At 42.4% G+C, this 15,233-nt stretch overlaps 1 protein-coding gene across 3 annotated transcripts; it reads left to right on the forward strand.

The window, feature by feature from the left end:
* The first annotated feature begins 560 nt into the window (after positions 1–560).
* LOC110984655 (betaine--homocysteine S-methyltransferase 1-like) lies at positions 561–14,647 on the forward strand. 3 transcript variants are annotated; one of them, XM_087146907.1, is made up of 9 exons: positions 561–674; positions 7,444–7,501; positions 7,826–8,016; positions 8,241–8,435; positions 8,876–8,987; positions 9,601–9,794; positions 9,947–10,028; positions 10,248–12,170; positions 12,699–14,647. In XM_087146907.1, the coding sequence occupies exons 2-8, from the start codon at positions 7,477–7,479 to the stop codon at positions 10,535–10,537; spliced, it is 1,089 nt and encodes a 362-aa protein (XP_087003033.1). In that variant the 5' UTR covers positions 561–674; positions 7,444–7,476; the 3' UTR covers positions 10,538–12,170; positions 12,699–14,647. The 3 variants fall into 3 exon arrangements, with proteins under 3 accessions (XP_087003033.1, XP_022100732.2, XP_022100731.2); XM_022245040.2 differs by lacking the exon at positions 561–674 and adding an exon at positions 3,445–3,652 and having other exon boundaries at positions 12,699–14,646; XM_022245039.2 differs by lacking the exon at positions 561–674 and adding an exon at positions 3,712–3,768.
* Positions 14,648–15,233: the final 586 nt, after the last annotated feature.

The following is a 15,233-nucleotide window of genomic DNA, read 5'->3' on the forward strand; positions in this document are numbered from 1 at the left end:
TGGTCTTAAATGTAACATGTATTAATTATAAACATTAGTCAAGGTTTATAAATGTTGGTATTAAAAATGAGGTTTTTTGAAATACCTGGTGGATTTTTCTTTATTCAGACGACACAGCGCCAGCTTCGATAACAGTACCCGTTCAATTGGAAGTCGGAGCTCACCTGCCATAATTTTTTACGCAAGAATGTTTATAAAAGGAAGTGATCACCTTGCGGTCACAGGTCGTACAAGATTTGACCAATGACAGCGCAGAAGGGACTGTATGTGGGCGCTGGGTAACTTGAACGAGCGAAGTCCTTAGATGTGCCCCCACATGGCGTATTTCCTTCACTAAAATCTGTGCACGGCCATCAGCCTTTCCCAGCTGGCACTGGGCGACGAGCGAAGAGCGAAGAACGTGCGCGTGGAAAGCAAATCCAAATCAATATGCCTTGGCACAAGTCTACATCACTTTAACGTGACTGTCTTATTCATGTGTTATGTGACTTAAGCGACTCGACTGAAGACCATTGCAAACGGGCGTGCGTTTTAATTCTCGACCTTTGATCTGGGCATTCACAATCACAGCTATCGATCCATCGATCACATGAAATTAGCAAGGGCCAAGGCCAAGGGTGTCTTTTCAGTAGTTTCGAGCCGTTTGAAGTGCTCAGACTCCAAACCGAGGAAAGGTAAGATTTCACTTCTACGCTGACAGTTGATAGGTGTACTTAATGTACACATTTTGCCGTCTCTCTTTCTGTTGCTGTAGCTGGTATGCAGCAAGATCTTTGTTAAAATTTAAATCAAAAATACACTGTGTTTTCTTTAAAAAAATTTCTCTAATCCCACAATATTTGGAAATTTACTGTATATTCTCTTTTAATAGTTTTATCTTGCAAGTCTGCAAACGAATACATCATCGCCAGGAGGTTGTACTCACGGACGTGTGTAATAAAATCTGGACTCGCAATGCCCTTAATCAGCTTATAGAGTCATTGAATCCACTCGCAGCCATTTTACCGAGCCGAATACAAAGCTTTCCTGGTAATGCCCGCCTTTGTTCTTCCTGACGTCAATAGTAGGGAGCCAACCCACGCCTTTGTATTCGGCTCGGTAAAATGGCCGCTGGTTGGCTTCTTTTTCATACAAAGGCGTTGCAAGTCCAGGTTTTTTTTTTATATACGTCCGTGGTTGTACTACCTAATTGTCATAAGCTCATTCCCAGGGCATTTGGATAGTTGTGCCTCTAATACACATTGGGTACAAGGACGCATTGTAAACATGTTTTCTAAGCCGTACAGTCAGCTGTGTCCGATCTGTAAATTTCACCGCGAAAAAGCTTTATCGATACCCAAGTTGTAATTTTAGAGTTTGATAATAATGTGATTCTCCGATCATTCCTCTGATATATAGACCTTAAGAGAGCCCTGTATGGTGAGCTAAGTTTTATTTTAACCCTAAAAAGAAACGATGAAAAAACTGGAAAAGTTCATGAGATTAAGAGTTTAATGAAAGTGTGATTACCGTTAACTATAGTATACACATGCACACAATATATCATGCTCATATATAGATGTACATGTACTTACCCAGGCTTAGGCCATATTTTCTCATGGTTACACTTGGGTTATAATGTAATTAGTGTATTTTCATTTATTTTGATAAATTTTCAGATTGTTATCTAACGCCTGGGACTTTGCGTTTATTGTGTAACACCTATCGTATTAGGCCTATACATAAGTAACTCGTGAAGTTGTGTAAATGACTGAGTAGTCCGCCGAGCCCCTTTGATAGTACTCGTGCACAGTTGTTCTTAACATAGGCTTAGTTTGTGTAACCTGTGACAGGCGTTTGAATAATAATCACTGGGCACAAATGCCTAGAAGACTTGTGCATTTGTTATAAGTAGACTGAAACTATATTGATTTGCTGTATTAGCTTAGTGATCCGTGGATTCGAATTAAGCTCCCATGCCCCACACATACACCCCCTACCATCCTGTTGTTGAGAATAGTTTGTCCCTAGCAGCCAAACGCTTATCTCGAGGTCACTATACACACATACCGTGCTGGGCTCTCGGTCAGTGCGGACGGGATTTTGGCAGTGTTCGTAGATTTACAATTGGCGGGGGCTCTTTGAGTAGTCACACTTTCATAAGGGCTGGGTGAATTTAATTTGGACCCGACGGACAAAATTGGGGCCTATCCAATCATGGAATCCTGCAGAATTAAAAGTCTCCATTGCTGAGCCATTCATGACTTGGAATTTCTCTTTCTGTCACTGCATATACGAGATGAGACTGCATACAACGGACTTCGGCGAAGTGTGGCGCATGTTGGACGGCAAGCGAGTTGATTTTTTTGCATGGTCTAGAAGACATGCTCAACTCTCTCTCAGTTTTTCAAGACCACATCCAATGGAGGGTCGGATTTTCCAATCTTACGTTTTCTGCCAAAGATAATACTACCCCCCCCCAAAAAAAATGTGAAAAAAAGTACTCACGAAGCCCCCTCACCAACTCGAAAGATGCGGAATTGGGCACACGGTTGCTCCAAAATACAGGCTCTCAGTCCTCTAACCGCCGCGCTTTTGTGACTTCGAAACGTGTGCCTGATGATGCACGGGATGAACCTCTGAACGTGTTGAAACAGATCAAACAATGGACCATAATAGTAGGGCGTCTGAGTGATAACCGCCGACGGATAATTGAATTAAACAAAAAAGTTAAACTGGTAACGTATTATTTGTCAACAGACGACGTAACAACAGATAAAAATCGATCTATAATAGGTCATGACGAGGATGAGAATGTTACAGATTGATTAAAGTCGGTGTTGCAGCTCAACTTGGAAAATGCTTAACTAGAAATTAACAAAGATTCTAGAGTTGATATATATGTTCATCACAAGTTTGTTTAAAGTTAAACCGATACGATCCAAATAAAATAAGTTTGTTATTTTCCTGGCGAACTGGAATATTACGGAAATGAAGAAAGCAACGAAGTTCAAAGTCTCCACGCGTGGAGTTGGTACGCTAGTGAAAAGTGATGGGGCCTGGGCCCACGGACGTATATTAAAAACCTGGACTTGCAACGCCTTTGTATGAAATAGAAGCCAACCAGCGGCCATTTTACCGAACCGAATACAAATGTGCGGGTTGGCTCGCTTCTATTGACGCCAGGGAGACCAAAGGCGGGCATTGCCGGGCAAGCTTTGTATTCGGCTCGGTAAAATGGCCGCTAGTGGATTCAGTGATCTCTTTGAGCTGATTAAGCGCATTGCCAGTTCAGATTTTTTTGTATACTTCCGTGCCTGGACCTGGAAACAAATGGTACAGTCCTGCAGGCACCCCTTCCCGGAATTTGGACAAGTCTAGCCAACCACCACCTTGTTACGTATATATGCTTTTGTTGCACTCCGGCCCCTGGTGACCTCGAGACTTCTGTGTATAGGAATGTTAAATTTAAATGGTCCTTTTGTGTATGCTCTGGCCAGTCCTGTGATTCAGCCTAGTTTAACAGCACCAGTGCCTGGAAATTTAAGCTCAGTCAGTGGTTGAATGTGGGGAGAGAACATCTATTGTGGAGGCGTGCTCCATACCTCTGACGATTTAAGGAGGACGTGTATACATTATTCAAGTGTGCTATTGTTCATTTGCCACCGCAAAAGTAAGTGATTGCCTTTAGTCTTTTACTCATGGTTAGCCTCTGTTTTGGGTACTTTTCAGTCAGTGGGCCCTGTCCTTCCATTTTTCTGGCTGATTTGCCCTAGTCTCAGCATGGAGGTAGGTACATGTACGTCCATGGTCTCAGCAACTATAAAAATGTAATTATTTTTAGAGTAATTTCTTTGGCATGTAAAACGTCATCTGTGGTTGAAGTTATTTGCCTGGCTCCGCTGTGCTATAGTATTTATATTACGGAGATATAGTTATCACGTTAAAAATGCAAATCGTTCTCACATTTTGGTTCCACCATGTTACATATTGGTGCCGCACGTTTCGGATAAAACTTAGAGGATGTCTGGGCTTCACGAAGCATGCAATATCAACCGTTGGTCAGTACGTTGGTCAACTATACTGACCATTTCGTGAACAAACATACCTTGCCTACAAGTATTGCATACGTGCATTTACTTCAGTCCACGTTTTTATAAAACTGAAAAAATCCTGCCCCAGTTCACAGCATTTGAGAAACGGCCCACTTTGGGGATTTTTTCACCGAAACAGCTGCTACCAACTACCAACCATTGGCTAACCTTTGACCTTACTTTTGTGAAGTGACAGTCAAGCGCTCTCAAGAGGGCTGGCAAACGGACACTTTTATCTAAAATGGGGAAACAGTCATTTTGTCCAATTTTCAGAAGCCGAACACATATGCTGACCACTGTAAGTGCACGCCCTTTGTCCCTAGGTGGTCTGCAGACCGTGTTCATCAGAAACCTGCAAGAGGTCCATCATTGACCAATATTGCTGAAATCGATGCGGGAGAGGGGATGAGAACACAAAGCCATTCTATCCGTTTTCCAGAAAACGACCTTTAGTACTGGCCAATCCGTGACTGTTGGTCAAAATCTGCAAGAAGTCCACATGCAACTTGCAAGAGGCCGATAAGCGACAAAGTTTGACTGAAATCCATGGAAAACGTGAGGGGAAAAGTGCCACTTTGTCCATTTTCCAGAAAGTGACCGTGACAATTGACTGAAATGTAAAGCACGCCTTGAATTAATGCAAAGCGATACAGATGGCCTCGGCCCCAATCTTAAAACGGCCCCAATCTTAAAACAGTGCACTCGAAACCTGAAATAGCCCATTAACGACCAACTTGGTGAGGACAATTGGCATTTACTTGTTTTGCGGAAAAAAAACACGTAATTCTGATCACTAAGTGACCTTCGACCCAATCTGCTATGACCACATATAAATATAAGACATGGCAGTGAAGCATTTGACAATTAAGTAGACCTATAGCTAAAATTGGCGGGAGAAAGTGGCAGAGGTATAGCCTCTTTTTATATGAATTGGTAGGCCTATAGTGACAACAAATTGGCCTTTGGCCAAATAGTGCGGGCACCATTGTGAGGCTCAGTGGGAAAGCAACTGTCCCAGTGTGGCCTCAACTCAGATGAAGACCGGAATAGAAGCATTTTGTAATCATCAATAAAATTGAACTGATGACCATTACGTAGCCTTCGACCCCGGTCAGATGGCATCACAATATGATTAAGCTTCAAGTGGGTTATCAGTTGGCCATAAGGTGTTGGCCAAGTTAGGCACCTCAAACGACTAGGGGCGCAAGCGGGCGTTATTTGAAAAGAGTGGCCGAGGCCAGTGGGTACAATGGTTTGGACTTAAGAGATTCGGGAGTTACCCTGAGACATGACAACTTAGGCCTGTTTGTTTGACAGGGATCTTATCTCTCGATCAGTGGTGCCAACGCTTGTTCGCGCCATCCATTAGGCAGGTTGTGGTGTTAATAAGCCACAGATTACTGATCGAGGTCCAGATCTCTATGAAGTATAAATAGACCTTCAGGAACATGTTCTTGATGATGCTGTTTCAAATCAGACAGTTAAACTATCACTATCGAATATTACGTGTGTAGTAAAAAGATAGTACCTGTTAGTAACAGTTTAAAAATGTTTTGCCAACCATGCTTAAATAATATAGGCCTATACCCAAAGGCACTCATTTGAGAATGAGGTTTTTCGGCTGTATCAGTTGCATTCTGGGGTGTGACCGTTAACAGAATCCATATTACCGTTAACATCCACGTGAACCAGAAGAAAAATCCTGGCAAAGCGAACAGACTTTTTTGTTTTAATTTAGTTAATTATCCCCTACTGACTTCCAGGTGTTTGCCCTTGCGTTTCATGTGTGGAATCGTGAAAAACAAAACAGATCGATTGCTACATTGACTTGGCATTTTCTCGGGAAAAAACAACTTATGAGATCTTCAATGAGGCATCAAGTGAATAAAAAGTTGGCCCAAGATAAATAATCCATTCATTAATTTCAACGAGTACACGTCATACCGGAGCAATCCGCCTAGAGCAGAAGCACCCCCTCAGGTGTACCCAGAAAAGTACAGGTTTGAGTTTGATTGAACGCGTATGCATGTCTTCGTCCAGAAGTTCAGTGCCAAGTACCCATCCCTTCCCACCGGTTGACTTTGAACCACGCGAGACAAAGAGGGCATGCAAAAGGACCCAAACAATTCGTCATCTGACACAAAGAATTTTTATGTACTTTTTCCCCAAACTGATCTGGTCAGTTTTCGAAGCGTTGTGGTTGATACGTTATCTGAGGTGATACTTTACTAGTGAGATGGGTTTGTATACTTTATACGCTATCCGTCGATAGGTGATATTGCCTACTGTGCGTTATCGGTTCTAAATTCCACTGAGCTATTGGTCAATTTTTGATACATTATCAGGTGGTTGGCATTAATTCCGAAAGGCATTCTGGAAGGCATGGTGTCCACCGCATGACAGCAAATATAGCTTTATCAAGAGCATGTAGGCTTTACCTACATGTAGGGCCTACAGCAAATTTGGTCAGATGTACTGAGCTAGCATTGTTTTACACTACCACAGACCACAATCGAGAGATGTCAAGGTGCAAAAGATCTATCCTTTTTATACTGTACACAGTGCAGGCTGTCCGACACGTATGAGGCTATGCACTGAGTCAGATGACAGCAAAATACAGTGTCGCACTTGATAGAAACTCCACGGATGTGCTCATAGAGAGTTAATTTTACATGCATGACAAATTTTGGGAAGATCAGGAGTGGGACAGTTCAGTTTAGGGGAAGGTACACTCTAAAAACTTCCGGGTCAGATTGACCCAGAATTGGGTCCCATTTGGTATAACCCTTTTCCGGGTCAAATTATGACCCAGAAAGTTTCAAATATGACCCGAAAGGGGGTCATATTTTAACCCAGAAAAGGGTCATACCGAATGCATTCGGTATGACCCTTTTCTGGGTCAATCTGACCCGGAAGTTTTTAGAGTGTATAAGGGCGATTCACAATGGCGTGCACCACCAAGTTGCCACGGAGTGCAACTTCTTATTACATGACTGTGAGATGGCTCTTCAGCATCCATTGAAAGACCTATATCACGTCCCCACTAACATGACACGTGCGTGCACGTCAGGACAAGGGCACATCCTCTTTTAGTTTCTTTCGGCAGGTACATAACGCCAACCAGATCCCACACATTGCCACTCAGATATACTGGCCTTAAAACAATTCCCGATGTGGAACACATTATTGTTGAAAAGGTGCAAACAACCGTGATGTCATACACGATTTTTCCAAATTGTGAGGAAAAATGAGATGTCCTGCTCAAGAGCTTAAGCGTCATAATTGTCTTTCGTAGCGACCGGATAGTTTGATGTGCCACTGAATCACCAGGCTTCTATTCTTCCTCACAATTCATTCTTTGTAATTGCAGGTCTTTATTTAGAAGACAATCTTAAGTCTCAACATGGAACCGAGGAAAAAGTGCAAAGGTAAGTCAGGCCTATACGCCAGTTAAACATCATGCCTCTGCCTTGTCGAACTCAAATAATGAGAAATTTTCAATTAAGCAAGAGAGAATCTCGACGTTTTGGCGCAAACACGGTGTGTCAAGAATGAATAAAGGCTGTGCTACACGGCAGTTGCACGGTGCAACGTGTACACGCTGTGCTATCATTCAATTTTTGCTTCGGCATCAACGTCTTTGCTACATGCCAAGTGCATTGAGTTCGACATTGAGGAACTTAACCTTTCACTCAGGCCTGGATCTGCTGTCGGTTGAGTCATTAAAAACGACCCCAAAACTGTAATTTTAGGTCTAATGGAACGTCTTCGTGATGGTGAGACGGTCATTTGCGCGGAGGGATATCTCTTCGTGTTTGAGCGACGCGGTTACTTGACAGCTGGGTCGTATGTACCCGAAGTCGTTCTGGAACATCCTGAGTTAGTCCGACAACAATACGAGGAATTTGTCCACGCCGGAAGTGACGTTGTACTGGCATTTACTGTAAGTACTTCCATGTAAGAGGAACCTGTGTAATTCAACAATGATTACTGAAAATAAAGAAATAAATACTGAATACGTAACTGACCTTAACAAATTATGACAAAATGAAAAATGACACGAATAATACAATTATCTATTCCCGGATTTCAGGCAAAACATTGTCAATGAAAAAATTTTTTAACTCTTTGTTGACGAGTTCTTTGTCACCACGGATATTTTTGTAGTATTACGCACACCGTGAAAAGATGGCGCTGATTGGTCGAGAGGACGATCTAGAACGAATCAACAAGCGTGCGCTGCGCATAGCACGTGAAGTGGCTGATGCAACTGGTACCCTGATGGCCGGTAACATCAGCAACACCAACATCTTTGTGGACACCGTACCCAATTATCAAGAGAAAGTCTGGCAAATCTTTAAAGTATGTAAAGTTTGTTTTTGAAATGACAACCTTTCAGGCACCATTAATTTATAGGATTTGGAGCTTACTTGTCAGATGTTCCATATGGGCTAGTTTAGGGCGGTACGTGACATTGTATTCTGAATCTCACGCTTTATTCTCAAAGTATCAAGTAGGATCAATTACTGTCATTAATTTCAAACAGTAGTACTCCTAAACGTACAAGTACAAAGAGTTGGGCTAAAAATGAAAATTCGCAGCACTCGCATCAACAACAATTAGAAGTCAATTGAGAAGTTTGAATTATTATACTTAGCGTTGATCTTTAACTTTGACAGAGGTGTGATAGTTTCCTGGGCTTTCTTAGCATTATGAAGATGAGAAAATAAGACCAAAGTTGACAATATGCCTGCATATACTCTGCGCATGGTTTTTAAGCAAAACTGGTTTGTCACACACAGGAGCAGATAGAGTGGGCTGTGGATGCTGGGGCTGATTTCATAGTAGGAGAAACTTATGACAAGTTTGGCGAAGCGTTACTGGCTGTGCAGGCCTGCAAGGAATTTGCAAAAGGTTGGTTTTTCTCAGCGGAGTATTCAGCTTTGGGGGGGTCTAATTCAAAAGCTGCAGACTCATTCAATATGAATATATTTTCAAAATATCAAAAGCCTTGCGGTCCCGACAGCCTATTTCATAGTCTTCTTTTCTTAGGGTTTTGGTGCAAATGTTTGATGAATAAATATACCGATTACTTGCTTACCTATGCAGCATTATTTGTAAATTGAACTCCGTCAGCAGGGCAAGTTGTACCCCCCAAGCTGGATACGCCACTGTTTTTCCTGTTTTTCATTAGTGGTTGTTTCTTTTTGTATATCTTTCTCTTTGATGTGGTTGATGTCGGAAATGGTTTGGAGAAGGGAACGATATTCTTTTAGACGCAGCCACAATCCATTGTAAGAATGCTTTGGTAACGCGATGCCATGCAGCAGAAGTAAGGAACAGGGGGAAATGGATGGTCATTGCAATTGTTATACTCTTTCTTATGGATTTCACTCTTGATCGTTAAACACATCATGTTTGCACCCCTTTCTGATGAATGGAAAGTGATACCAGACCATCTTTGCGAAACCTTTTCCCTGAATACAGTTTCATTTCATTTGGACGTTGAACGTGTATACATACGCAGATATTCCATGCGTGGTGACCCTTGCTGCCCAACAGGGTCAGGTGGACGGGAAGCCAGCCACTCTGGACGGCGTGGAGTACAGTGAGGCATTGAGCCGACTAGTGGACGCCGGGGCTGACGTGGTGGGGCTGAACTGCGCACGGGGACCAGCCACCATGCTGCCCATTCTGGAGGAAGCTGTCAAAGTTTGCAAGGTGAAGCCTCGAGTTTGAGTTCTATTCTTTTGTTCAAAAATAGTTGTTGAAAGAGATGTGCCATGACACACAAGCCTAATCCTTTGCTGAACGGGAGAATGAAAAGCAGGCTTTGAAAATGTGCGTTTTGTTTTGTCGTGAATGATCCCCAGGCGCCTCTTGCTGCTGTGCCTGTGATGTTTCGTACGACCAAAGAGGAGCCAAACTTTATGTCGTCCAAGGATCCACTGACAGGTAAAATAAGTGCCCTAAATAGATGAATACATGACAATAAGTAGACTACCCTTGACAAGAGAGACGGACTAAACGTCCTTTAAACAGGAAAATGATGGTCCCCGACAAATTCGTGTGTATCAACAACTTACATTATGGAAAGTTCATATTTTTGTGTCTTTATTTAACAACAAAACAGGCACATGTTCTAATATAATACATGGTGTTTGCTTGCCGAAGGTGAACTATTGTTCCCCGTGAATCTGGACTGTATCCAGTGCAATCGTAAGGACATGCACGACTTTGGTAAGCGAGTCCAGGAACTGGGCATCAAGTACGTGGGTCTGTGTTGCGGCAACTCGGCTCACCTCACCCGAAGCCTGGCCGAGAGTCTGGGCCGCAAGCCGCCTGCCTCCCGCTACACGCCAGATCTCAACAAGCACTGGCTCTTGGGAAAAGACGATAAACTACCCTTACTGGGCCAAGACTCAAAGAAAAAATATGCCCAAACCTTAAGTAAAGTTAATTAAACATCAAGTCAATACTTTCAGTTTTATCTACAAACGTTGGGACGCATATGCACAAAAAGTAAAAAAAAAATGATCCAAAATGATTATGATAACTCTGAGGAAACTACAGAAATGTTTGCTCCTGACAAAACATGACATAATTATTTTATTTCATAATTTCATTTTATTTCATGCCATCCTTTCTGTCTAAACCTCGATGCCAACATGAAATAAACACGACAAAATGTTGACCCTCTCCTTGAGATATTTCGTAAATTCAACGGCTGTTTGTTGCCAAGACCCATACAGTTAGTATCTCAAGTATTACATTTACAGCATTAATTAATGTGATTCACAAATTTCAAAATAACAATTGAAAGAAGTTTCAAAGTAAGAGATTTGTCGGAGATGTGGATGGATTTTCTTGACTATTATGCTGCTATACTTTTTATCTTTTCAACATAGAGAAGTCAAAACATGCTGCAAGCGAGATCAAAACAGCAGAGAGAGAAAGGGACAGAAAGCCGTTGAGCAAATTTTAGTTTTTCTATACGAATTTAAATGCCTTATAATTTAACAATGTTGTGAAAGAAATTTATCGTTTCATTAGAAGGCCCGGCCTCTATGTAACCTTGGTACCTACCCTCAATTAGGTCCCATTCCGCATGAACTTTTTCCGGGTCAAATTATGAACCAGAAAGGGTCAAATATGATCCGAAAAGGGGTCATATTTTGGGTCATAATTCTGGGTCAATCTGACGCTGGAGTTTTTTAGAGTGAATGCCTTTCCAACTTTATTGATATACACTAAAACCGACTCCACCACAACCAAATACACTTCTACAGGAAACCGTTGGGAGTCATGGGCAAACTGGAAGCGTAAAGCATCCCAGCTTTCATGGCAGAACCTTTATTTTTCACTCTCTAGCTCGCTCACCTGGTAACATCTTCAGGGACTAAATCAGGAATTCGACTCGATGACAGCGGCTGCCAAATGAGCAAAAACGCGGCAGGTCTTGTATCATCAGGACCCTCCGTCCAAAACGCATTTCAGAGACTATAACCGCGCCATAAATGATCACTTCGGACATTCTAGAAAAATTCATTTGCTAAGATTCAGGCAAAAATTCAGACCAGGTTCTTGCATCACAGTTGCCAGAGCACACAAACCCGGCTGCCCCGTACCTATCACTCCTCAAAGCATAGAAGATCCCATAGATTAAGAATTACACCTGATTATTCGGGCGCTTAACCCTTTCAGCCCCAGAAGTGCCAGCTTGGCTGAAAGTGGCATGCGGGTTCTTTACCAACGAGCCATGCACACGATTTCAGTGTCACTTCGTTACCAACGTTCCTCATTGGCACATAGATTAAAATGCCAACAACGGAAATGTAAATAGCGCCCTCACCCCTTTGACGCTGTCTCGAGCGCTCTGATTGGACGAGATGGCTTGGAGACGCGCTTCGCGCGTCCTTACAAAACCACAAGAGGCGAAATGGTAGCGGCCTCGGACATCATCGACGACATTTTCGCAGATAGTGGCTCTGAAATATCCTTCGATGAAACTTCCTCCTCGTCCTCATCAGAAGAAAGTGATGATGAATCAGTGGCGACCACATTGAAGCCACCGGACACCCCCAAGCCAAACTTCAGGTAGGCCTAAATAAGGCATGTACAGCCTTGCAACTAGTCTCAGTCATTATCATTATACAATGTATTGCATTTTATAACCACTAGCAGGCTTGCCATATTCTTCCCGATGTCCCGAATGTGTCACGAATCCTAATTGCTAATCAAGGAAAAGGAAGGATTACGATCTTTATTCTTTAAACCCTGAAATGTACTGTGCCGTCTCAATGCGGAGTAACCTGTCATGGTTTTCCAGGAGAAATTAAACATCTTTTAAAAGATCACTCAATTTCCTACCTCCATGGGAAAAGAGAACACGCTTTCTTTGGCAGAATGCCACTTCAAGATTTAGTTTGCAGGCAGTGCGTGTGAATAGGCCTTTCAGTTCAACCCTAATCAGGGAAACCCCATCTATCATCACTTCAATGAACAGCTGAATATGACCTACATACCTAACTCCTAGTTTTTTCATGTACAGTGCAGTGATGTTTGGTGTAAACAATTTGTAAATATTGTTCTTATTAGTCCTAATATTTTTCCCCAATAATGCAGGACTGGATGGCAAGCAACCTCCACTTACCCAAAGCCACAACCTGTGAACTTCATGGCACCGCCAGAATTTCACTTATCTGTCACCTCTACAGATATTTCAACTCTTCTTCTGTGAAGCAGTTTGTCAATTGCCAGTGAGGGAGGCCAACCGATAAGCGAATCAGATACAATCTGCAGAATCCGCTAACTCTCAGTGTACTGGGATTCCAACGGATATTTCTGAAATAATATGGTCTTTGTCGCACTTTTGCTGTCGATGGGCATCAACAAAAGGCCTGGCTACGCAATGTACTGGTCCAGGTGCGAAGTTCTTCGAAGTCCTTTGTATACGTCGACAAAGTCTCGCAACCGATTTATGGCACTCCTTCGATTTCTCCACCTTGCCAGCAACACAGCAGATGACTCTCCCCGTGACAAACTGTCTAAAGTTCGTGCGCTACTGGACATTGTGGTTCCGTTGTTTCGTAGCATCTATAAGCCCGAACGAAACCTCTCACCGGATGAGACTGTGATAAAGTTTATTGGTCGACTCGGTTTTAAACAGTGCATACCACGCAAGTCGGCCAAATATGACTTGAAAACGAAACCGTGTTGTTTGTAGCACAAGAACCCAACGTAAGCAGCAGACTCGTATGATTTGTAAGAATTGCCAAAACCAATGTGTCTAATGCCATGCTTTAAAACATTTCACAGTGTGCGTTAACATAGACTCGGATAGTTTAGATTGTTGGCCCCCCTTCGACCACCCCCAATTCCAATGTTGCAATGGTTCGTCCTGGCTGCACGCCAGCCTTTAATGCAACACTGGATGGGGGGCTGGCGGGGGTATCAATTGGTTCCCAGAAATCAGTTAGAGGCCAGGAAAGTCCATTTTAGCAGCCACAGAGTACAGTCGACTCTCGTTGTAACAAAGTTGCAGGGACCAGACATATTGATTTGTAATAACCAGGACTTTGTTATAAAAGGAGTGTACAAACACAGAAACACGTAACAATTCAAGAAATTGGGATTCGTGAAATCTGTTCTTTAAAACAGTAGTTTGTTGTAATATACATGTAACCGTATTCTTTATAATGAGAGTCAACTGTATAAGATTTTTCACCTGAGAATGTAATATTTCTGACCAGTCTCAGAGGGTTTGTACACGGGGTGTACATGTAAAGTGAACTTCATGTATGGAACTCTTTCCCCCGATTTTTTCCAAAAATAACTTAAGTAAAATTCTCCTTATTAGATATCATTACTAGTAGTCAATGAGGTGGCATTGCAAGAGTGGCCTTTCATGATCTCGACTGGTGAGGGCGTTATACACTAAAAGTGGCTTGATTGTGCCTGGTAAACAGAGGGAACTTGCATTTAAGATAGTGTGGGAAACAACCTATGAATGACCAAAGAGGTCCTGGGGCTGGTAGGGTTAATTACCTCATGAGAAGACGGTCTCATTCCTACCTAACACTGCCTCATCAATTATATCAGAACTCAAAAAATACTTTGGGATGACCTCAAATGGTCTGACATTTCGAATTACGGTCTTCACTGTCTGCGGTCTGACAGTTCTTCTGCGTTCGATGCCCAGGTGCTTCCCGAGTTAATATCAAGACAGGCAGGTGGAGGACAGGCAACGTCCGCAATGCTTACATAAGACATGATCACAAATTAATCATTTCTTTCAAAATCTTTCGGCATATAAGCTTCATCTAAGATGCTAAGATGGGACGAGATATTTCACTTTTGAACAGTTGTATATTGAATATTTAGGTATTAATGATGATCTTGTGTATGAGTGGTGCATGTCTGGAGGCTTGGGCATAAATCAGCCTAGTTTTCCTTCCTTTACAAATTACATGATTGCATATACTGGGTATGTTTCTCTTTGTCATTGTATAATGGTATAAATAATGACAAGATGTCCAGCGTGCGGGCTACAAACGTGAAAAAATAAAAAATAAGCAAGTTTCAGTTGCTCCACCTTTCCAACAATTCACCAAAATGTTTGTCATTTTCATTTTTTTCGGACTAAGAATTCTTTCAATTTTTTAGTAATTTTTTTCGTGGTAACGTAGTGTGAAAATGCGAGTCAGTGCCTAAGATTCCATGGTCTTACACTGAAACAATTTCAGAACAACATCATTCGTACAAGTGTTGGATACGAAAAACCCTATGACCTTTTGATCATAATCCGTTTGAGCACGAGTATAATCTTCATCTGCAGGTGCAAAATCTTGTTCACGTGGTGTTGGATGGACGTCTATTCAGCCTATATCCCATCTCTCCTTGCCAATGCGTCGCTGCAGATAAATTATGGACGTAACTCCCGGGGGATGGGGTATATATCCCCCGCTTTTTGAGGTGGGGATATGGGCTACTAAAATCATCCCCTTCCCATGCTTTTTGTGCTTACCAAAAAAATTAAAGCGTGATGTGAGGAGTTTACAAGATCTCCTAACGACTAACATCGACTAACGACTAAGGTCACCAAAGGACAAAGGTAGTCGTTTGGGTTCGTCTCACTTGAGGTGGGCGGGCTCACAGTCC

Source organism: Acanthaster planci, linkage group LG15 (genome assembly GCF_054643075.1).
Source record: "Acanthaster planci isolate LZ-2023a linkage group LG15, COTS_SCS, whole genome shotgun sequence".
NCBI lineage: Eukaryota > Metazoa > Echinodermata > Asteroidea > Valvatida > Acanthasteridae > Acanthaster > Acanthaster planci.